This window comes from Schistocerca nitens, chromosome 4 (assembly GCF_023898315.1).
Source record: "Schistocerca nitens isolate TAMUIC-IGC-003100 chromosome 4, iqSchNite1.1, whole genome shotgun sequence".
Taxonomy (NCBI): Eukaryota; Metazoa; Arthropoda; class Insecta; order Orthoptera; family Acrididae; genus Schistocerca; species Schistocerca nitens.
The window spans coordinates 694,957,781-694,981,099 of NC_064617.1; the positions used below are offsets into that span (position 1 = coordinate 694,957,781).

General features: G+C 39.0%; 1 protein-coding gene across 1 annotated transcript in view; it reads left to right on the forward strand.

Moving 5' to 3' along the window:
• Nucleotides 1–23,319, forward strand: part of LOC126251977 (brefeldin A-inhibited guanine nucleotide-exchange protein 1) — a 261,180-nt gene that overhangs the window by 160,546 nt on the left and 77,315 nt on the right. The window contains exons 17-19 of the mRNA XM_049952749.1: nucleotides 13,787–13,916; nucleotides 15,165–15,335; nucleotides 16,950–17,077. Of these exons, the coding sequence (XP_049808706.1) occupies nucleotides 13,787–13,916; nucleotides 15,165–15,335; nucleotides 16,950–17,077 (429 nt within the window). The remainder of the gene's footprint in view (nucleotides 1–13,786; nucleotides 13,917–15,164; nucleotides 15,336–16,949; nucleotides 17,078–23,319) is intronic.

Consider the following 23,319-nt stretch of genomic DNA (forward strand, 5'->3'; position numbering starts at 1 on the left):
TACCTCCCTTTACACTAACATCCTTAATGCCCATGGTCTTACCACTGTTGAACACTACCTTTTCCAACACCTAACGGATTCCAAACCAATCACCTCGTTCCTAGTCACAATGACTTCTCCTTTGAAATCATTACCCGCAAACAAATCTGAGGTATGGCTATGAGCACCTAAATGGCACAATCCTTTACCAACCTATTCATGGGCCATCTAGAGGAATCCTTCCTAAACACTTGGAATCCCTGTCCGCTCACCTGGTTCAGATTCACTGATGACATCTTCGTGATATGGATCGAGAGTGAAGAAACACTATCCACATTCCTCCAGAACCTCAACATCTGCTTCCAAATTTGCTTCACCTGGTCCTACTCAACCCAACAAGCAACTTTCCTTGATGTTGACCTCCACCTCAAAGATGGCTATATCAGTACCTCCATCTATACCAAACCTGCCAACCACAAGCAGTGCACTTCGACAGCTTCCACCCATTCCATACCAAGAATTTCCTTCCGTCAGCCTAGCCACCTATGGCCCTCGCATCTTTAGTGACAAGCGGTCCCTCTCAAATTATACCGAGGGCCTAATTGAGGTCTTTACAGATTATAGTTACCCTCCCATCCTTGTACAAAAACAGATCTCCCATGCATTATCTTCCCAGTCACCTAAGATCTCCCAAAGTCCCAGAGTCCGGCCAGAGAGGAGCATTTCCTTTCCTTTGTGACTCAGTATCCCCCAGGTCTGGAGCCACTGAATTATAGTCATTGCTAGGGTTTCGACTACCTCTCGTCGTGCCCTAAAATGATAAATGTCCTACCCACTATCCTTCCCACCCCTCCCACAGTGGTATTCTGCTGCCCACCAAACTTACACAATATCCTCGTCCATTCCTACACAGTCCCTATTCCAACCCTTGCCTCATTGCTCATATCCTTGTAATAGACCTAGATGCCAGACCTGTCCTATACATCCTCCCATCACCACCTATTCCAGTCCGGGTACAAACATCACCTACCCCATCAAAGGCAGGGTTGCCTGTGAAACGAGTCATGTGACCTACAAGCTAAGGTGCAACCGCTATGCTGCATTCTACATGGGCATGAAAACCAACAATTTGTCTGTCCATATGAATGTCCATCGATAAACTGTGACCAAGAAACAGTTGGACTACCCTGTTGCTGAGCGTGCTGCCAAACACTACATCCTTCATTTCAGTGAATGAATGCTTCACAGCCTGTGCCACGTGGGCCCTTCCCAACAACACCATCTTTTCTGAAGTGCACAGATCAGAACTCTCCCTGCAATATATCCTCTATTCCTGCAACCCTCCTGGCCTCAACTTTCGTTAGTCATTTCCTTCCTTTCTAGTGCCTTCCCTCTTCCCATTCCAGCACTACACAGCCCTCTGTTTCATCAACACACCCAGTCTTTTTACTTCTCTCCTTTTCCTCTAACGCACCCCCCCCCCTTTTCCCCCGCCCACCATCTATCCTTCCAACTGCATGTACCTTGTCTATGCACACTCCCCGAAGCACTTTACCATCCCCCACCCCTATCCTGCTATCCCTCTCCCTCCCTGCCCCAGCCTCCTCCTTACCCCCACCCGCTGGCCTCTCCCATAATGCGCTGCTCGCAGTCTGGCTCCAACTGCCAGAAATTGTGGTCATATGCGTGCGAGTTGTGTGTGTGTGTGTGTGTGTGTGTGTGTGTGTGTGTGTGTGTGTGTTTATTTTGACAGAGGCCTTGTAGCTAACTTTGTGACAGTTCTTTCGCTCTGCCATTCTGCAGCTCAATATCTCCACTATATGGCGAGTAGTAACTTTCATATTCATAATATTGTTACATTCCGTGCTGGATTTGCTATTGTTTGATTTTGTTTGTTTTAATGAAACTGCTCAGTGAGACAACAGGTTTGCTGGATTATCCAAGTGTTTGATTATCATGGTTGTACTATGTATAGAAGGGGTATACATGGTAAATGTACTTCAGCACAATGTTATAGAAAAAGAAGAGGAAGTAAGTAATGATCAGATGAGAGATATGACACTGTGAGAATAATTTCACAGAGCGCTCAAAGGCCTAAGTCAAAACAAGGCACCTGGAGAAGGCAATATTCCCTCCGATTATTGACCTCCATGGGAGAGCTAGCAATGACTTAACTAGTCCACGTGGTGTGCACGATATGAGCTGGGCAAAATGCCCTTAGACTTCAAGATGATAACACGTGATTTCAAAATACGGACACAGATTATTTACAGAAGAATAGAAAAATAGGCAGAAGCTGACCTCGAAAAGATCAGTTTGGGTTCCAAAGATGTGCAGGAACACACAAGACGACACTGACCCGACAACTCTCATAGAAGATATGTTGAAGGAAAGCAAACATATTTATAACATTTGTAGATTTAGAAACAGCTTTTTACAGTACTGACTGGAATGTACCCTTTAAAATTCTGAAGCTTTCAGGGGTAAAGGTGATGCACAACTCATATAGAATCAGACTGGAGTTACAAGAGTTGAAAGGAATGAAAGAGAAGATGTAGTTGAGAATGGCGTGTTACAGGGTTGTCATCTACAACCGATGTTATTCACCTTGTACAGTGAGAAAGCCTTAAAGGAAACAAAGAAAGAATTTTTGAAGAGATTTAGTGTACAAGGAATTGAAATAAAAACTTTGAGATTTGCTGATGGCATTGCAATCCTCTCAGTGGGTTTGGAAGAGCAGCAGGTTAGAATGGATAATGTCTTGAACGGAGGTGATAAGACACATATCAATAAAATTAAACAGTAGGAAGTCCATGGTAGAATAACAACAATATGGAAAGGATAGATTGCTACTCACCATATTGAATCATAGATATGCATAAAAAAAGAATGAGAAATATTAAACCTTTTTGACAAAGTCATCCCTCAGATATATAGTTTTCACAAATTCACACGCCTGTTGCTACCATGTCCAGCCCCAGGTTTGTCTTTGTGTCTCTGTGTGTGTGTGGGGGGGGGGGGGGGGAGGGGGGAGGCAGGCAGGCACATGTGTACATAGATATACATACATACATACATACATACATACATACATACATACATTAATCCTTGTTCCATAGATCATGAATACGATGATTTTGAATGTGTCACTTTAACATAAGTTGTCTTTACACAAATTAATTAATTAATTTTTTTCCAGAGTTACTACTTCATATCTAAGAATTCATCTATTGAGTAGAAGGAGTTGTCATTCAGAAATTCTTTTAATTTGCTTTTAAATGTTGATTGGCTATCTATCAGACTTCTAATACTATTTGGCAAATGACCAAAGATTTTTGTGGCACCATAATTCACCCCTTTCTGTGCCAAAGTGAGATTTAACCCAGAATAGTGAATATCATCCTTTCTTCTAGTGTTGTAGCTGTGCACTTCACTGCTATTTTTGAATTGGGATGGGTCATCAATGACAAATTTCATGTCTGCAATGTGATCTTGGGTGGGCTCCAGCTATTATTCTGATTACACGCTTTTGTGCAATGAATACTTTCTCTCTTAATGACGAATTGCCCCAAAATATGATGCCACATGAAAGCAGTGAATGAAAATAGGCATAGTAGGCTAATTTACTGATATGTTTATCACCAAAATTTGCAATAACACCGATAGCATTAGTAGCTGAACCTAACCGTTTCAGCAGATTATCAATGTGTTTCTTCCAATTCAATTTCTCATCAGTACACACACCCAGAAATTTTGAGCATTCTACCTTAGCAACAGACTTCTGTTCATAGTCTACATTTATCAATGGTGTTATGCCATTTACTGTTCAGAATTGTGTAAACTGTGTTTTCTCAAAATCTAGTGAAAGACCATTTGCAGAAAATCACTTAATAATTTTTTGAAAGACATTGGTTGCAATTTCCTCAGCTGATTCTTGCTTCTTGGGTGTGATTACTATACTTCTATCATCAGGGAAAAAACCTAGCTTTGCATCTTCATGAATATAGAGTGGCAAGTCATTAATATACAGGGTGTAAATTTTAAGTTGACAAACTGGAATAACTCAAAAAATAAGCTTCACACGAAAATATGCGTAGAATCCAAAGTTAATTATTTTTGAGGGGGACAAATTGCTGGTGCTAAAATTAGCCCGCCACCGCAGCCCCCTTGAGGTGGGGCACGAGGCAACTTTAAAATTTCAAATGGGAACCCCCATTTTTTATTGCAGAATCAGATTGTACATAAAAAACTACGTACATTTTGTCTTAAACATTTGTTTTGATTCTTGGTAGTTGGCGCTGTTGTTCGAGAAAATCCATGTTCTCACTTTTGCGTGGAAAATGGTTACAGATAAATAAAAAATATTTATTTACTTCATAAATTAAAACTCTCCCTCTCCCCTCATAGGGTGAGGTTTGAGAGAGAAGAATTAAGAGTTTTACAAATGTTGACCCAAATATTAATTTTTTCCGCAGATTCGGATAAGTTTTGTTTGTTTTGTGGTCATGAGGCCACACAACTTTTAACTATCAAACAAATCATGTGACTAACTAACCAAACATCCTACTTTCTAACAAGTGAACTCATTAACTCTCAGAGTAAACAAAGTCAAAGACTAACTGAAGAAAAGACTAACCCACTCGCTAACTAAAGATGAATGTATTCCCGTTTAAGATTTGGTAGTCTTGAAAAGAAACGATTAGTTTCATTTTATTGTTTATTATTTGCAAATACTTGCAAGTAAATGAATTTCAGGATGCTGGTTTCCAGTGCGCCCCTCGCCTCTCACCTTCGGCCTGCTTGTTGTCCGTAAATCCCTTATATCTCACCGTTTTATGAAATCAAATGTTCAAAGTGACTACCTCAACCTTCGATGCATTTATTGACTCATGCTGTAAATCCCTGCACACATCTTGATAACATGTCTGGTGTAATTAGAGCGCAAGCATCTCTTATTCTTTGCAGCATGTTTTCGCGAGTGGTAGGCATTTCCTGATAAACGATGTTTCTCAGATAACCCCATAAGAAAAAATCTGGTGAGGTAAGGTAAGGCAACCTGGCTGGACAATTCACAGGATCTGCCCTGCCGGTCCAGCGACTATGGTAAAGTCGATCTAGTACATCGCGTTCTACTAATGAATAATGCGCTGAACAACCATCATGTTGAAACTACGTGTTTGTCAAAGTTTGATGCTCAAGTCTTCAAGTAGGTCTGGCAGTTCATTTTCAAGTAGGTTTCGATATTTGTTACCATTCAAATTACCATCGATAAAATATGGACCGATCAGTTTATCGCCAATTATACCACACCAAACATTAACTGACCAAGGTCGCTGATGGTTGACTTCTCGAATCCAGTGTGGGTTCTGTTCTCTCCGGTAATGCATGTTACGGCAATTAACTTCACCTTGTTTGTGAATGTTGCCTCATCAGAGAAAAGTACTCTGGCAAAAAAGTTCTGATTTGTTTGCATCCACTGAACTGCCCAGTGACAAAACATTAGACGGTTTTGGAAGTCATCGTCATGTAGTTCCTGATGAATGGATACATGGTATGGATGAAATTTTTGGAGCTTCAGGATTTTCCAAACACTCGTGTGAAATTCCTGATTGCTTTGATATTTCTCTTGTGCTCACACGTGGATTATGAGTCACAGCAGCTAGGACTGCCACTTGATTGTTTTCTCCACAAACAATAGCTGCATGGGCTTTTTTTCTGGTTCACACTGCCTTCTGCAGTAAATTTTTTAATAACTCGAACAAAAGAGGACCGTGATCATACTTGGCCAGGAAAATGCTGCACATAAAGCGAAACTGCATTGTCAAGATTTCTTCCACTTCCTCCATAAATGTACACCATCTCAATTTTTTCTTCCACAGAAAGATAATTCATAATGACATATACGCCACCTATTAATCTCAAGAGAGGAAAGGCAGTATTAGAATTTCTATGAGTGAGAAGCGGCTCGCTTGGCGTAATTCCGCCGCGCAATACAAACTCCGTGTCAAGCGCGACTGGTAGCGAGCAAAAGCCGCGAATGCAGTCACACAAGGTAATCAAATACAAGTCACCCAAAAGACAATTGTTATAAACAAAGTACTGCTGTCTGAATGCTCAGATTTGTAAAAGATACAGTGCGTTTATTACATTAATACTTGGAATTTCTGAAGCCCAGTCTTATTATGAGAAAGAGCGAATTTCTCATCCCTGCGCTACCTATCGGCGACACTCTGAAACATTACGCTGCTCATCAGCAAGGGCTGCATAAGAGCCTTGATTATCGATCAGGGCTGAGTGGGATATGATTAGTATACATAATTCTAAAAATGTAAATGACGTAACTGCCGCGATATTCCGAAATAAAATAAAGGTATGAACAATGTGATTTATGAATGTCGTTTTCTACATTTTTCCACCCGAAACTAAATGACTCAAACTAAGCAAGCACCCCAGTTGTGAGACTTCTCAGCAAACAAGAGTGATTACTCTGAATCTAATAAAAAATTAGTTTCATGAGTCTGTTAGTTTTTTAGTTAATGAGTTCACTTGTTAGTAAGTAGGATGTTTGGTTAGTTAGTCAGCTAGTCAGATGATTTGTTTGATAATTAAAAGTTGTGTGGCCTCGTGACCACAAAACAAACAAAACTTATCCGAATCTGCGGAAAAAGTTAATATTTGGGTCAACATTTGTAAAACTCTTAATTCCTCTCTCTCAAACCCCACCCTATGGGGAGAGGGGGAGTTTTAGTTTTAGTGAATCAAAATTTACAAAGTAAAAATGAGAACATGGATTTTCTTGAATTACAGCACCAACTGCCAAGAATCAAAACAAATGTTTAAGACAAAATGTATGTAGTTATTTTATGTAGAATCTGATTGTGCAATAAAAAGGTGGAGTTCCCATTTGAAATTTTAAAGTTGCCTCCCACCCCACCCCCAGGGGGCTGGGGTGGCAGGCTAATTTTAGCACCAGCAAATGTCCCCCTTGAAAATAATCAACTTTGGATTCTACACATTTTTTCATGTGAAGCTTATTTTTCGAGTTATTCCAGTTTGTTAACTTAAAAATTACACTGTGTATATTAAGAACAGTAACCCTGTTGGACACCATTCTTGATACCTCCGCAGTTAGAGAACTCTGTTGGTTTTTTCAGACTATCTGTACTGTTAATTTCAGCCTTCTGCATTCTTCCACTTAAGTATTAATTAAACCATTTGTGCACTGTCCCAGTCATACCACAATACTTAAGCTCATCTAGAAGAATCTCATGATTCACACCATCAAAAGCCTTTAAGAGATCACAAAATATGCCAATGGGTGATGTTTGGTTATTCAATGCATTTAATATTTGATCAGTGAAAGCATATATAGCATTTTCTGTTGAAAAGCCTTTCTGAAAACCAAATTGGCATTTTGTTAGTACTTCATTTTTACAAATATGTGATGCTATTCTTGAATACGTTACTTTTTCAAGAATTTTGGATAAAGCTGTCAGGAGTGAGATTGGGCGGTAGTTGTTAGCATCAAATCTACCACATTTTGTATACATTGGTTTAACAATACCATATTTCAGTCTATCTGGATAAATGCCCTGTTTCAGTGAGCTACTACATATGTGGCTGAGAATACTACTTATTTGTTGGGAACAATCTTTTAGTACTCTGTTGGAACTGACATCGATTCCTTGTGAGCTTTCACTTTTGAGTGAATTTATTATTTCCCTAATTTCAGTAGGAGACGTGGGTTGAATTTCAATTTTATCAAATTGCATAGATACTGCCTCTTCCATATAATGCCTTACATTTTCTAATGAATAGCGGGATCCTATTTTCTCTACAACACTTAAAAATGATTATTAAAAATGTTTTCTACTTCTAACTTCTTGTTAAGAAACTTTTCATTGTTTTTGATAGAAATACAGTCGTCCTGTGCTCTAGGTTGCCCTGTTTCCATTTTCACAATATTCCAAATTGTTTTAATTTTATTGTGAGATGTACTAATCTCAGACATAATACACATACTTCTGGACTTTTTAATAACTTTTCTTAATGCAGTGCAGTAGTTTTTATAATGTTTCACTGTTTCGGGATCATTACTCTTACTATAGCTATAAGATAAATTCCCTTTTCTGTTCACAAGATATTTTTATCCCTTTAGTAAGCCATAGCATTTTAGATGGTTTCTTATAATTATATTTCACTGTTTTCTTAGGGAAACTGTTTTGAAATATAGTCACAAAGGTATCATGAAATTGGTAAAATTTTAAATCAGCATCATGTTAACTAAAATTTTGAATTGTTAAATCATTAATGGAACACACTATTTTGGAGGACTGTTTTGCATTACTGTATGGAGCTATATCATATACTGTAACTAGCTGTGCATGATGATCAGACTGACCATTCTTAACAGGAAAAATTTTTATTTGATTAAATTTATCTTGGTATATGAAAACGTAATATATCAGTGTGCTGCTTTACTGTACCAGCCAAATAGGAAAATCAATAACTGATGTCAAATTGAAAGAACCAAGTACTACTTCAAGGTCAAGCTTTCTGTTGGTCTCCTTCAGAAAATCTATGTTGAAATCCCCACAAACAATAATTTGCTTTCCTTTGTCTGACAGGTAGCACAACAAAGATTCAATAATTTTTTTTTTTTTTTTAATAGTTGAAAATTTCCCAGTGAGGACCTATACATGGCTACAATTATAAATGTGCCATTATTTAATAATTTTGTCATAATGCGGGGCCACAGTCATAATATATTTCTTTAAAGTCAGTATCGCCATTAGACTGTTCTTTATTTACATTGTTACATTTACACTTACACAATCATGATTTCGACTTCAAAGTGCCATTATCAAGTATTTTAAGTGTTATAAATTGCCTAAGATGGCATACTGTCATATATACACTAATATTGTATTTTAATATGACAGTATGCCATCTTAGGCAATTTATAACACTTAAAACACTTGATAATGGCACTTTGAAGCCAAAATTATGATTGTTTAAGTGTAAATGTAACACTGTAAGTAAACAACAGTCTAATGGTGGTACTGACTTTAAAGAAAAAGTGCCATTATTTAGTTCAAGCTCACATGCACATGCTTCTATATGTTTCTCTATGCAAAAACTTTTAGTTTCCAAATTTTTCACACTGTGACTGATTTTAACATATATGGCAACTCCTCCTCTCTCCATAGTGTCTCTACTGAGCTAAAAGCTTATATCCACCTACATTTACCATTTCCTTACCTGTGACTGTATGATGTTCAGTCAGGCATAGTACATCTATTCCACCCTCAGTTTCTAAATCTTCTAAACAAACAAGAAGCTCATCTACTTTGTTTTTTAATCCCCTGATATTCTGATGCAATATATTAACATTATTTTTCACTGTTCTTTTATGTGAATCTTGTGATATTTTCACATCTCTAGTACCTGCCTGTCTGAACTTCTCATTAAGCTTAATTTCAATCAAAGTGGGATGGTTGGACACTGATCTTAGCCTAAAAAAGTACTCTCATGAGTTTGTGATGTCTCCCCCCCCCCTCCCCCCCTCCCTCCCTCCCTCCCTCCAAGATTTTGCTATCATCCCAGCCAGTTTACCCTTCCCTTTCCTGTCGAGATGCAGGCCATGTCTTGTGAAGTCCCACCTACCAATACCATCAACAGGAACCCAACCTATGCCTGACAAAGTAGCCGCCCGAAGCAGCTGATCTAGCTCCATATTGACCCTCCTGACAGAGGTGTTCAATTGGGGCCGGTCATACCGCATGGAAGCAGGAACCAAGCCAACATTTGTATTGCTCGTTGCAGATGCTATGGTCACACTCAGTATTGTAGCCCTGATCCCTATCAATACTGTTTCTCACTCCACCCACTACCACAACATGATCCTGCTTTGTAAAACCCCAGCACAATGATCCTACATCCTCTATCACTTGGCTAAGACATGCACTGGGGTTGAAAATACATGTGACCTGGGACCTGTCACCTAATTTTTCCTGCAAAATCTGGCCCACACCTCTTCCATGGCTACTACCTAACAATAGAACTTTCCTTCTACTTTCTACTTTTATTGCAACAGTTGATTTGTGCCAATGATGAAACTGTCTGATACTGCTCTCTTTCTGTGGCCCCTGTTTCTTGCTACAAACTGAGCGAGGTGGTGCAGTGGCTAGCACACTGGACTCGCACTCGGGCGGGCGACGGTTCAATCCCGCATCTGGCCATCCTGATTTAGGTTTTCCGTGATCTCCCTAAATCGCTCCAGGCAAATGCCGGGATGGTTCCTTTGAAAGGGCATGGCAGACTTCCATCCCCGTCCTTCCCTAATCCGATGAGACCGATGACCTTGCTGTCTGGTCTCCTCCCGCAAACAACCCAACCCTTGCTACAACTTCCCACCTGTCTTCACCCTCCTCCCCCCTTAACCTCATCAGTTCCTCCCGAGCACCATCCAGTTCAGCCTGAAGGGCTGCCACAACACTGCACAGAACCCCAGAACTGACTTTTCGACGGCAGCTCAAACACTTCTCGCTCATGGTTGTTTACAATATTTTTTGCAAAATTTATCTAGGCAATACCAGTAATATTCTATTAACTACAGATCACAAAAGTCACTAAAGTTATGTGGGGCACTAATATACATGTGTACTATTAATATAGTAATGTAATGCAGTTAAGCTAACGTTAAAAATCAAAACTTGTATACCCGAAAAATTAGGCCTAAGATCGTGTATGTGCAATATCGTGTATGTGCAATATGTACTTTACGCGTTTTGAAAGGAAATAAGATAGAACTTAAAACCTTTAATTCCCCAAGTAGATATGACACTACTAAATATATGTATAATGAAAACAACCTAAATTCTTCACTTAATACTTAAAGAAAGGTCGTAAATGTGTATGTCAACCTACGTCTAAAGTACACAGAGATCAGCCCTTATGTGTGGAATTTTTTTTTTTTTTTTCCTTCTTCTTCTTCTTCAAGAAATACTTTGAAACGAGTGAAAACTTCAGTAGATAATATAAAACAGACTCTAATTAACTTAATTATGGTGTAATATTAACTTAATTGACAGTTATTATAGACTTATCTTCACGAGCTTAATATTCAAGCATGTGCGATCTGCACCAGTGCTGCCAACCACATGAAAAGTAATGTAAAGTTAATTTATTCATTCACTAAGAGTGGAGTGTGGTCTGACAAAGCTAACTGAATTAGATTAGGAAATAAGGTTTTATTAGTAATAGATCACTTTTGCAATTTGTGTTGCAAAATGACTGATGGCCAATTAGTGAGGATATAAAATGCAGACTGGCATTAGCAAGAAAATAAATTCAGAAAAGATAAATTTAACATCTAATATAAATTTAAATGTTAGCAAGTCTTTTCGGAGGATATTTGTCCAAAGTGAAGAAGTGTAATGTGTACAGTAAACAGTTCAAACAAAAAGAGAACAGAATATTTTGATATGTGGTACTTCAGAAGAATGCTGAAGATTTCATGAGGAGATCAAGTAACTAGTGAACTGAATCAAATTGGTAAAAAAAGAAACCTACTAATAGAAGTGATTGGTTGTTAGTACACTTCCTGACATATGAAGGAGTTGGTAATATAGGGAAGTGTGCATAATAAAAAGTTTAGAGGGAGACCAAGGCTTGAATACAGTTAATATGTTGGAATAGTTATGCAGAGATGAAATGGCTTGGACAGGATATACACTCCTGGAAATTGAAATAAGAACACCATGAATTCATTGTCCCAGGAAGGGGAAACTTTATTGACACATTCCTGGGGTCAGATACATCACATGATCACACTGACAGAACCACAGGCACATAGACACAGGCAACAGAGCATGCACAATGTCGGCACTAGTACAGTGTATATCCACCTTTCGCTGCAATGCAGGCTGCTATTCTCCCATGGAGACGATCGTAGAGATGCTGGATGTAGTCCTGTGGAACGGCTTGCCATGCCATTTCCACCTGGCGCCTCAGTTGGACCAGCGTTCGTGCTGGACGTGCAGACCGCTTGAGACGACGCTTCATCCAGTCCCAAACATGCTCAATGGGGGACAGATCCGGAGATCTTGCTGGCCAGGGTAGTTGACTTACACCTTCTAGAGCACATTGGGTGGCACGGGATACATGCGGACGTGCATTGTCCTGTTGGAACAGCAAGTTCCCTTGCCGGTCTAGGAATGGTAGAACGATGGGTTCGATGACGGTTTGGATGTACCGTGCACTATTCAGTGTCCCCTCGACGATCACCAGTGGTGTACGGCCAGTGCAGGAGATCGCTCCCCACACCATGATGCCGGGTGTTGGCCCTGTGTGCCTCGGTCGTATGCAGTCCTGATTGTGGCGCTCACCTGCACGGCGCCAAACACGCATACGACCATCATTGGCACCAAGGCAGAAGCGACTCTCATCGCTGAAGACGACACGTCTCCATTCGTCCCTCCATTCACGCCTGTCGCGACACCACTGGAGGCGGGCTGCACGATGTTGGGGCGTGAGCGGAAGACGGCCTAACGGTGTGCGGGACCGTAGCCCAGCTTCATGGAGACGGTTGCGAAGGTCCTCGCCGATACCCCAGGAGCAACAGTGTCCCTAATTTGCTGGGAAGTGGCGGTGCGGTCCCCTACGGCACTGCGTAGGATCCTACGGTCTTGGCGTGCATCCGTGCGTCGCTGCGGTCCGGTCCCAGGTCGACGGGCACGTGCACCTTCCGCCGACCACTGGCGACAACATCGATGTACTGTGGAGACCTCACGCCCCACATGTTGAGCAATTCGGCGGTACGTCCACCCGGCCTCCCGCATGCCCACTATACGCCCTCGCTCAAAGTCCGTCAACTGCACATACGGTTCACGTCCACGCTGTCGCGACATGCTACCAGTGTTAAAGACTGCGATGGAGCTCCGTATGCCACGGCAAAGTGGCTGACACTGACGGCGGCGGTGCACAAATGCTGCGCAGCTAGCGCCATTCGACGGCCAACACCGCGGTTCCTGGTGTGTCCGCTGTGCCGTGCGTGTGATCATTGCTTGTACAGCCCTCTCGCAGTGTCCGGAGCAAGTATGGTGGGTCTGACACACCGGTGTCAATGTGTTCTTTTTTCCATTTCCAGGAGTGTATTAGCATGAAGGGACCCACTTCTGCAGTGGGTTCCTCTCATCCTGGTGTGTAATGACCTTACCTTCTTTTTAATCTTTCCCAATATTCATTCCTCTCTCTTCCATAAGGACGAAACTATCAGTTCTGAAAACTAGGATAGTATATGTAATTTCATATTTGTCATTCGGCAGTATTAACATTTCATCTGATGATAAGTATTAGCCAACAATTCTGTCTCATAACTTTATAAACTATCAAGGGTAGTGATTTCTGCCACTTGGAGATTTGGGAGCTAGGACTTACAAAGTTTGTGATCTATAATTGTTCCTTACTCTTCGGCCTTTCCTATCTTGACTTTTCTCATGAGAAAGGAAACTGATTTTGAAAGATATTGTATTTATCATTTTTCTTTTTCTGATTTTGGAGTCCTGTTCCTTATTTACCTTTAGTGCTGGAATGTCTTACTAATCTGTAGGATTGAGATGGCTGACAGATACGTAAACATCAGGTCTGAAATATATAATTGCAGAAGATACTTTAATTAATAGTCTGTCCTTGTTTATTGTACTTTTACTTTGAAGATTTTGACTGTGAGCTAAAGATATTCATAGACATGTGTTAATAATATCATAGAAATGGACTCTGATTAAGGCAACATTTCATTTTTCAGCTGGAAAGAGATGCATATGTTCAAGCTTTAGCACGATTTACACTCCTTACTGCCAATTCACCAATCACAGAGATGAAGGCAAAAAATATTGATACCATAAAGACCCTTATAACAGTTGCACATACTGATGGTGAGTATTCTAAGTGTTTTCTGCTACAGTTATGAAAATTGAATTGAGCCATTTGAAAACCATTGAGCGTGTCTGATCAGACATGTCAGTATGGTGGTCTAAAAGTGCTCAGAAAGTTAAATATAATAAGAGTTGGTAGAGATATTTAGATTGATTGGTTGGTTGGTTATATATTCCATGGGTCACTTTACATGACAGATCATAATGATGGGCAATGAGTCAGTTTAGAGGATATTAACATAACTGATATTTAAATATGGCTGGAAGCTGACTATTTACAGATGAGTTCACATAATGGAAAAAGATTTTTGTTTTAATAATATGAGCCTGTAGTACTTTTGCACTAGATAATCAGTTAGTTTCTAAATAAAAATTATTCTCTGGATTAGAAGGGGTCACTCACAAGGAACTTTTAAAGCTTACAGTCAAATTTAACTTTTTCCATTGAATAGGTGATTAAAGATTTTGTTTACAACATTATTCACTCCTTTTAAAGTAGTGTCAGTTTTAATGGAGGTAATTTTTCTTCTGGTACCTTAGTTATGGGTGTCATTACTCATTAGGGATTCTAATGGATTATTTACTACCAATTTCATGAGAGAAAATATATACTGTGATGCTGTATTTAAAATACCTAACAGCTTAAACATTTCAGGGTTGAGCACCACACATTATTCTTATGAATGCAATCTTAAAGTGGACAGCTATAATGGTGCAGCAACTGACTTGTGCTCAGTTTGCTTAGTGCAGCTGTTATCTTCAGTCAACTGTTTCTGTAATAATTATTTGCACTTAAAATTTATGTGTAATCATGTGGTGAAAATATTGCGTATAAGATAGGTAGAAAAGAAAAACCAAGTCAGAACTTGAATGTAGCGTAGGTGATACTATTTACTTTTTGTTATGTATTGAAGGTGAGAAACACCTCTTCATAGGGAATTTCCTTGTAAGCATATCACACAAATTGTGATGTATATTTTTAAACAGTAAACAACTGAAAAATAGATCTGAATATATCACAATGGTTTCCAGCCACTGAACAATGTACAAGCTCATGGATGCAGAAAAGTTTATGATCTTGTTCCTCAGTGATTTCTTATGTAAGTATGACACTTAGTTTCACAGAAACATTTACGTATTTTGGACAAAAATGTTGTAATAATTTTTGTTATTGCTTTCAAATTTAAGAATAACAGACAATTAATATGTACTCATACTGATGACAGTGTAACTGAATTTTGTTTTCAGGCAATTATCTTGGTACCTCATGGCTGGACATAGTTAAATGTATATCTCAACTGGAACTAGCTCAGCTTGTTGGAACTGGAGTAAGGCCACAGTTCATATCTGGACCCAGAGCAAACCACACAGACTACCATCATTCCGATCCTTTGAAACTGAACCTAAGCTCTTTAGACCGTAAGTAAGACAAGTCAGATATTTTTATTCAAGAGAGCACTGCTGAAAGTTAATACAATATGCAATGTTCCAGTTGTGGTTTCATTAGTAGTAAAACTTTATATGATTGGAATGAGAGCAGATTCCTGAAATTCCATGCAAATCTATTAGCATTCCACATTTGAAATACAGAGATTGCTTCATTGGTATATTTTCACTTTAATTATTTAATAAGAGATTGTGATTCACTGCCATTAATTGAATGTGATTAACAAAATTTTGTAAATGTAGTCAATAGATACTATGTTTTATTAGAGAATTCTGTTCAGTATGTTAACTGTTGAAGGGAAGTAATACCTTGCAGAAAGTAGGGTTACTAAGAAACTTAGTAGGAAAGTCATGCAGAATCTGAGTCAAGGGAAATAGTTTAGCACAGTATGAGAGCAAAATTTAGATTTTAGTGTTAACAGAATAGGTCTAAAATCAGAACAGTATAATTGAGAGCTGGCCTGACTGCTATTTTTAGTATAAGGAAAGAGAAAATGAACTACAGAAAACTAGCAGCCACAAACACTCAAAAAGAAATAGCAGCCTTAAAAATAAAAAAAGAGAATAAGTGTGACTACATAGGTGCAAATATGAAGGAACTGATAACATGAGGGAAAGAATATAATGACAGGTTCATAGTGTAGTTCATGCAGGAGCCAAATTTCCCCTTGCACAATCGTGAGGTGCTGGTACGTGTGAAAACAACATAAATCTCTTACCTCAAACAGAGCATCAACGTCATGTCAGGTATGTTGCAGAGCATACAGCGAAATAGAATATTTTGTGTTATCAGTCACATCTCTGCGAGTGTCATTTATTCTCAGTAGCAGTCGACATATGAAGTTGAACAGTTATTCATGTCAGGTAGTGACTGATTGTCACGGTCTCACGTGTTCCTTTATTGTTGATGAGAATGGGGTTTCCAGGTGGGAATAGGAGTAAGTAGAGAGAGGAGGGATTACATGACATGTTTGGCAGCCTGAGGTGTCACTGTTAAAACAGATTAACCATAGAACATGAAATCTGATTGAAGAGATGCACAGGGTATGCCTAGAATGTTTCTGATAAGGGGAAAGTGACAGTGAGTTACTCTGCAAGGTGTTGAGGGAATTTTGGGGAATGACTTACTAAAATTATAACCTTTGAGATGAAAGTATTGATGGTTTTCTAGCAGAGATTTAATATGACGCACTTTAATGTTTCTGGAATGAGTCAGTAATATTGTGTCTGATTAAGATGGTATGGGAAATCACTTTGTGAACCATGTTGTTGGTCTGAGTGGAATAAGTAATGCAATTGTCAGATAAGCATATTTTTCAGTCAATATTGCTCATGCACAGACAGAGATTCGGACTAGTGTATATCTTTGAAGTGAAACCGTTTGTAGGCACACATACAATAAAATAAAAGATTCTCATGCAGACATCTACCTCATGTTTTCTCCTGGGCCCCCTTGATTTTCAGGTGCATTAGCCTGTTTACTTCAGACAGGTACTAATGCATTTTTCCTCATTTTCATCGTTGATAATCAGTTGCAGAATTTGTATCTAAAGGAATATTACACTTTTATCTTTGTTTTTTTTTCAGCAAGTGTGAAAGAATCAATAGGGGAAACAAGCTCCCAGAGTGTAGTTGTTGCTGTGGACAGAATATTCACTGGTTCAACAAGGCTTGATGGAGATGCAATTGTTGATTTCGTAAGAGCCTTATGTCAGGTGAGCATCTTGTCAAACTTACGTCTTTTTTTTATTATTTGTGTGTGTGTGTGTGTGTGTGTGTGAGAGAGAGAGAGAGAGAGAGAGAGAGAGAGAGAGAGAGAGAGAGAGAGAGAGAGAGAGAGATCCTTTGTCAGGGATTTGATTATCTATCTGATATGAGAGACATTCTACCTCAGATCCTTACCACTTCTCCTAAAGTAGTGTTCCGTTGTCCACCCAACCTCCACAACATCCTAGTCCAGTCATATACAGTGAAACCCCACTTTTACACTTTTCAAGAGACTTCAGAAAAATGGTGTAAAATGTGGGAAATAATGTTTTAAGCTGTAAAAGTTACATATAGTATACCCCCTTGCATTTTCGCAGTTTATGTATAATATATGTACATAAAAGGCTGCAAAAGACTTGTCAGGGACTTTTTTATTATCTAATGAAGGTTTATTATCTAATAAGAACTGCTGCTGTAACTGGAATTGATAACTGTCTGGAAGTGCAAACGTTTGACCTAATTTCAAAAGTCGTAATCGATGTTTTTGGAGAGCCAGCAGCTATCATTCATTATTTAAATAATGAAATATGGCACTAGCCACGTATTTTTTCATGCTTAATGGCGCATTTTGAGAATTTTTAATTTCAAACGTTGTCATCAATGTTTTTGGAAAGCCTATAGCTGTCATTCATTATTTAAATAATGAAATACTGCACTAGTTACATATTTTTTCATGCTTAACGGCGTGTTTCGAGAATTTTTTCCCGTTGTCAAGTGCAAATATGTGCATAAGTATTTTGTGTGGTGTTTGAATATGTGTTATTCTGCCTCTCATGCACTGTAGTCATCTTTTTGAGGTTATCAGGTGCTGTGCCTCCTCAGTTATGTAGAAAACACCACACAGGCAGACTATCACTCACACTGTGTAACATCACAAAAGATATCACGAAAATACTGCACCTGACAATGAGAATAAACTCTCGAAACATGTTTTGCTCAGCATGAAAAAAAAATCGTAACTGCCATTGCGTTTAAACTAAAAAATATTTGAGCAACGCAAAGTGAATGACTGTGTCAACTAGCACCACATGAGGCCAAAAGCCGAAACACGCTAAATATGGTTGGACAAAGATGTCACAATGATCACAACAATCACGAAACTTCATTTGTGCAGTAGTGTGTTTGGAAATGGTTGTGAATGGTCATGATATCTTCATTCGAACGAACCTAGTTACTCCCATCAGCCATCACGCCAAGTAGTGCTTGGCAGTGGCGCGAGATACGGCACAAATTTTTCCAATTTTTGCACGTTTACCAGTTCGAGTCTGCTGAGCGCCCTGGTGTCAATACACTTAACTACGTAATATTTGTAAACGCTACTGGACAAACATCATCATGCCAGCGTCATGTTTTTTCTCGACAAATATTTTTTCGTAGTGCATATATTGTGGGAAAATTGTAAATATGTTGACGCAAAACCGGGTGCAAATTAATAATGTGGTCATAGGAAATTTGACGGGAACGATGAAAAATGTTGTAAATGGCGGGAAAAACGTTAATTCCGGGAACATAAAAGTGGGGTTATACTGTATCACTCCTAATCCCAACCCCTTGCCACAAGGATCATATCCCTGTGGAAGATCCAGGTGCAATACCAACCACCTATCCAACACTTCCTATACCTGTCTTGTCACAGGGTTATCCTACCCCATCCGAGGCCGGGCCTCCTGTGAAAACAGCCATGTCAAATACCAGCTCTGCTGGAAACATTGCACTTATTTTTTTGTTCGTATGACTACTAACCAGCTGTCCACCAGAAGGAATGGCCACAGCCAAACTGTGGCAAAGAGCAAATTGGGCCACTCTGTGGCACAACATTTATTTATTTATTTATTTCAATGGTTGCTTCACAACGCAGGCCATGTGGATCCTTCTCTCCACTGTCAGCTTTTCTGAACTACACAGATGGGAGATATTCTTACACCACATTTTCCACTCCCAAAATATACCAGTCTGAATCTATGGTAACCTACTGGCAACATACCCTGGACCCAACAGATTGCGCCTCCTCTGACCTATCACCTCCACCCAATTCACATTCCTCACCTTCATTGTGGACTGCTCCCTGCCAATGTACCCACTGGTCTTTTCTCTCCAAAAATCCACTATAGATATCACTGTCTGAAGCAAAGTCTTGTGTAGATCTGTGTCCATAAAAGTTTTCAGCCTGGTTTCAAGGTGCAACCCGGTGGATTTAATTGTTTCCTTCATCGCTGTCTGAAGTACTTGTTTAATCATGTTCTCCAGAAGCTTGTTGGTTTCTTCATCAATTTTTTATTTATTTTCTTCCAACATAGAATAGAGGTAGCAGTTGACCAATATCACACTTACCAACATTTAAAAAGAAGAGTGTCATTTTTGCTATGATTTGTTGTGCAAAAGTGTTAGGAACTGTGACACTTACGAATAAAACTGTTACCAGAACAAAGTTAATTGGAATTGGGGTATTTTCATTTGAAGTCACGTACAGGGGATCAGTTTTGTATGTGGACAATGATCGGTCCTTGTGAGGCTATCAGTGGACCTCAGCCTTGACAGTAAAGTCAAGATCCATGTCAGTTACTAGTATTAGTGAACTACTGCCCTCAGATTTACGATATTTTTATATTGAACAGGGAAAATGGCAATTTTGAGACCTATCGTAAAAACTGCCAATTTTTTGCTATGTCATTAAAACACTCAATTCTATCTTTTTCTTCATTTGTATGAAATTTTTATGCCCCTAACTATAGTACCTACACCATCAGCCAAAAGGACTAATTTGCTTAGTGTGTGTAGAATGGAAGGTCATTCATGCACCAAGACTGAACCCACTCTCTACCAGTGTGTTTGCAATCCTGCTAGTGATAACAAATGTAATGGGAGACACACAACTCTGTACAACTATTTGCCAACAGTACTGTGATGAAAATCTACTGTCTGGGGAAGATCCCAAGGAGTGGTATTGACTTTAGAAACCGTCTATACGGTGATGTTGCTTAGGGTCCCAGGTATCGTACCCAGCAGCCATTCATCAAACTGGGCTCTCAATTGCAAGTAAGCGATGAAAAAGAATTACACAGATGCTCTAGAGTTTTAAAAATAATAGTGTTAAAAGTGCTGCAGTGTAGCCTTGTGATTAAGATACATTTTTGACATGCTGAAGGTTTAGAGTTCAAATCCAGTCAGGTGCTTTGAATTTTCTTATTTTTGATTTTGTATTAGAAGACTTTAATCATTATTTTTATTCATCTAATTGATTTAAATTTAATTTTTTTATTTCTAATCCTTTTCCAGATCATTTTCATCATCTGCTTGGCATTTTTGTTTGCTCTCATTTTTTCTTCATATTAACCTTTTCTTATGAACTAACATAATATGTAAGCTTTTGAAAATGCTGATATATTGATTAAAAAACAAATCTTTTTATATTTGCTATGCAGTGGTGTCAAACATATTTTTTGTTACAGTATATGCTTTTTTATAACAATCATTATACAAACATTTAAAACATAAATTCTTATTGCCCTATGGATAGAAAAATGCAGATGAAGATTTAAATGAAAGAAGGGACTATAAATAAAAAGAAATTGAAGCAAAATGAGGAATAGAAATACTGAGTGCAATAACATAGACAAATTTAAAATGATGAAACAGAAAATAGTGACTCAAAGTTTATACATAAAATTAATTACAATGATGAAATTAAAATCATATGTGCAAAGATTACAAATTAAAAAAGAATAATAGAAAGACAAAATGAGAGTAACGCAAAAAGTTAACACAGTTATTACAATGATGTGGCAAAGGATTAGAATTTTTAAAAAAATACATTTTAACCAATTAAGTGACACTTAAGCAATATTCTAGAACTGGGCACATGAGTGATTTATAAACAATCTCATTTGTAGGAAGGCATTTAGCTAAGTTCCATAGGGATGTCTTATCACGCCCACCACTAACAAAACTGTAATTTTCCCAATTAATTGTTGGATGAGTCTCCACCATTGATTATACTATGATTGGGGAACTTACGTACAAGTGAAGTGAGGTTTCCTCTTAAGTTTTCAGTTACATCAGGAGATGAGTTTTGTGGATGATAGAAGGATCCCGTTATCATTTTAGGCCCACCGCTGATACCGAGTCCTGCCCAAACAGTCTCACAGCTTCAATTTCTACCTTGAAGGATTTGAGTTACTTGTCTACTGCAACAAATACACCACCTCCACTTCAAATTTCCCATTTGCCTATCCTTTCGATATACACTTAAATTTTCACTAAAAATCTCAGTGCTGTTAGTTTCAGATTTCACCCAGCTTTCTGTACCTAGTACTATGTGAGCTTCACTGCTTTTCATGAGCACTTCCATCTCTGGCACTTTTTTCTGAATGCTTGAGCAGTACCATTATGATTTTAATACTCTCACCAGTGGGAAGCGTTTCTTTCGATCTGACACTGATACTTCGGGGTTTCCTACAGCTGACAGTATTTGGATTGGATGGCGAGTCACCTAATGTAAAAAAAAAAACCTTGTGTGCACCCTGCATACAGTTAGCTACCTGAGTAGCTGTGTCTGATGTGTGGTGCACACCTGACCCATTTAGGAAGACCCTACACATCTCAACCCTATGGTGCAAGTCCAGGAAGTCTCAGCTTAACTTTTTACATAACTTTCAAAGTCTCTGGTTCAGCCCTTCCATTCGACTCGGAACCAAAGTGCCACAATCAGTTCTGGGGACAATACTTCAAATTGTGAGCTTCATTGAAACTCCATGCAAAAGGCTGGTCTTCTCAGCCTTTTCTGCCAGTCGCTGGAATGACCCAAGATGACAGGCATCATTTGTTCCAATGTGTGCCACAGTCTGCAGTTGGTTGCACCCTGTTCTGTCAATGGCTACTGGAATAGCCTCTTTAACATATTGTATGAGGCTCCCAGGCACACAAACTGAGCGCACCTGATATCCTTTCCTGTCCCTTGCTGCCATTTCCATAATGGATACCATCATTCACCATATATTTGAACTGCCGACGATTAATAGACCCTTACCCTTTAGGATTTGCCACCTCCTGACACCGGACAAAACAGGTGAAGTGAGTTCCACTGGCTCAGTTTCAGCAAAAGACAGGATCTCAAACTTGTTGGTTAGGGGGATCGGTAGAACACCCTGAGTCTTCCCTGGTCACTGTCCATCCTGTACAGAGCACCTAGATCCATCATTGACATGCTACTCGCAGTGAAGTGGACAAATAATGACAGAACCTCTACTTTCTGCAGAGAAGACAGGATCCACTGGAGAGGATAGTACTTGAGATACCTCTAGTACAGATATCACAGGTACACGACTCTCAGTAGCTCTTCCAACACTCCGATTCACGGCAGCTGCGAATCATTTGACAGTAGCAGATGGTGGTTTTTGTCATAAATATTATAAGAATTGTTATTGATGAAACGTCATTATAAACTGCTTCTCTAGCTAATTTTCTTACCTATGCCTAACTTATTCTTCTGTAAAATTGCAGAGGGCTATACCCTTCTAAGGCATAACAGGGATAACAGATAAGGAAGATTGTCGTCTCCCTTCCAGGAGTCTCTTTTGAGCTTGTAGTGCATTTCTATAATAATCATGTGTCGGTCGAACCTACTGGTAACAAATCTAGCAGCACACTTCTGAATTACTTCAATATCCTCCTTTAATCCCACCTGGTGGCGATCCTAAACCCTCAAGCAGTGCTCAAGAATGGTCTGCATAAATTTTCAGTGCCTGTTATTTTTTTATAGAAAAGTTACACTTTCCTAGAACCCTACAACTGACCATACATGCTTATTTTATTTCGTATCGGTTTGCTTTGTTATATCTGGATATTTAATTGACGTGACTGTGTTAGGCAGCATACTTCCAATACTGTATTAGAACATTACAGGATTGTTTTTCCTACTCATCCTCGTTAATTTACAGTGTTCCACAGTAAGAGTGAGCTTATCTATTGTTATTTGTGTGATTACTTCACCTCAGCTTAGTAGTATTGTACAGAATTGTTCTAAAACTAACCATCTCAAGTTTGGCTATGCTTAACTCCTGTGTTCTAATATGTTGAGTTCCTCGGAGATGAAAGTGCCACAAGACATGTAACTGTAATGCATATTGGTGTTAGTGTTTTCTCAAAAATTGTTCCTGTAGCTTGGAAGTCAACGTAAACAGAACTCGCAGTA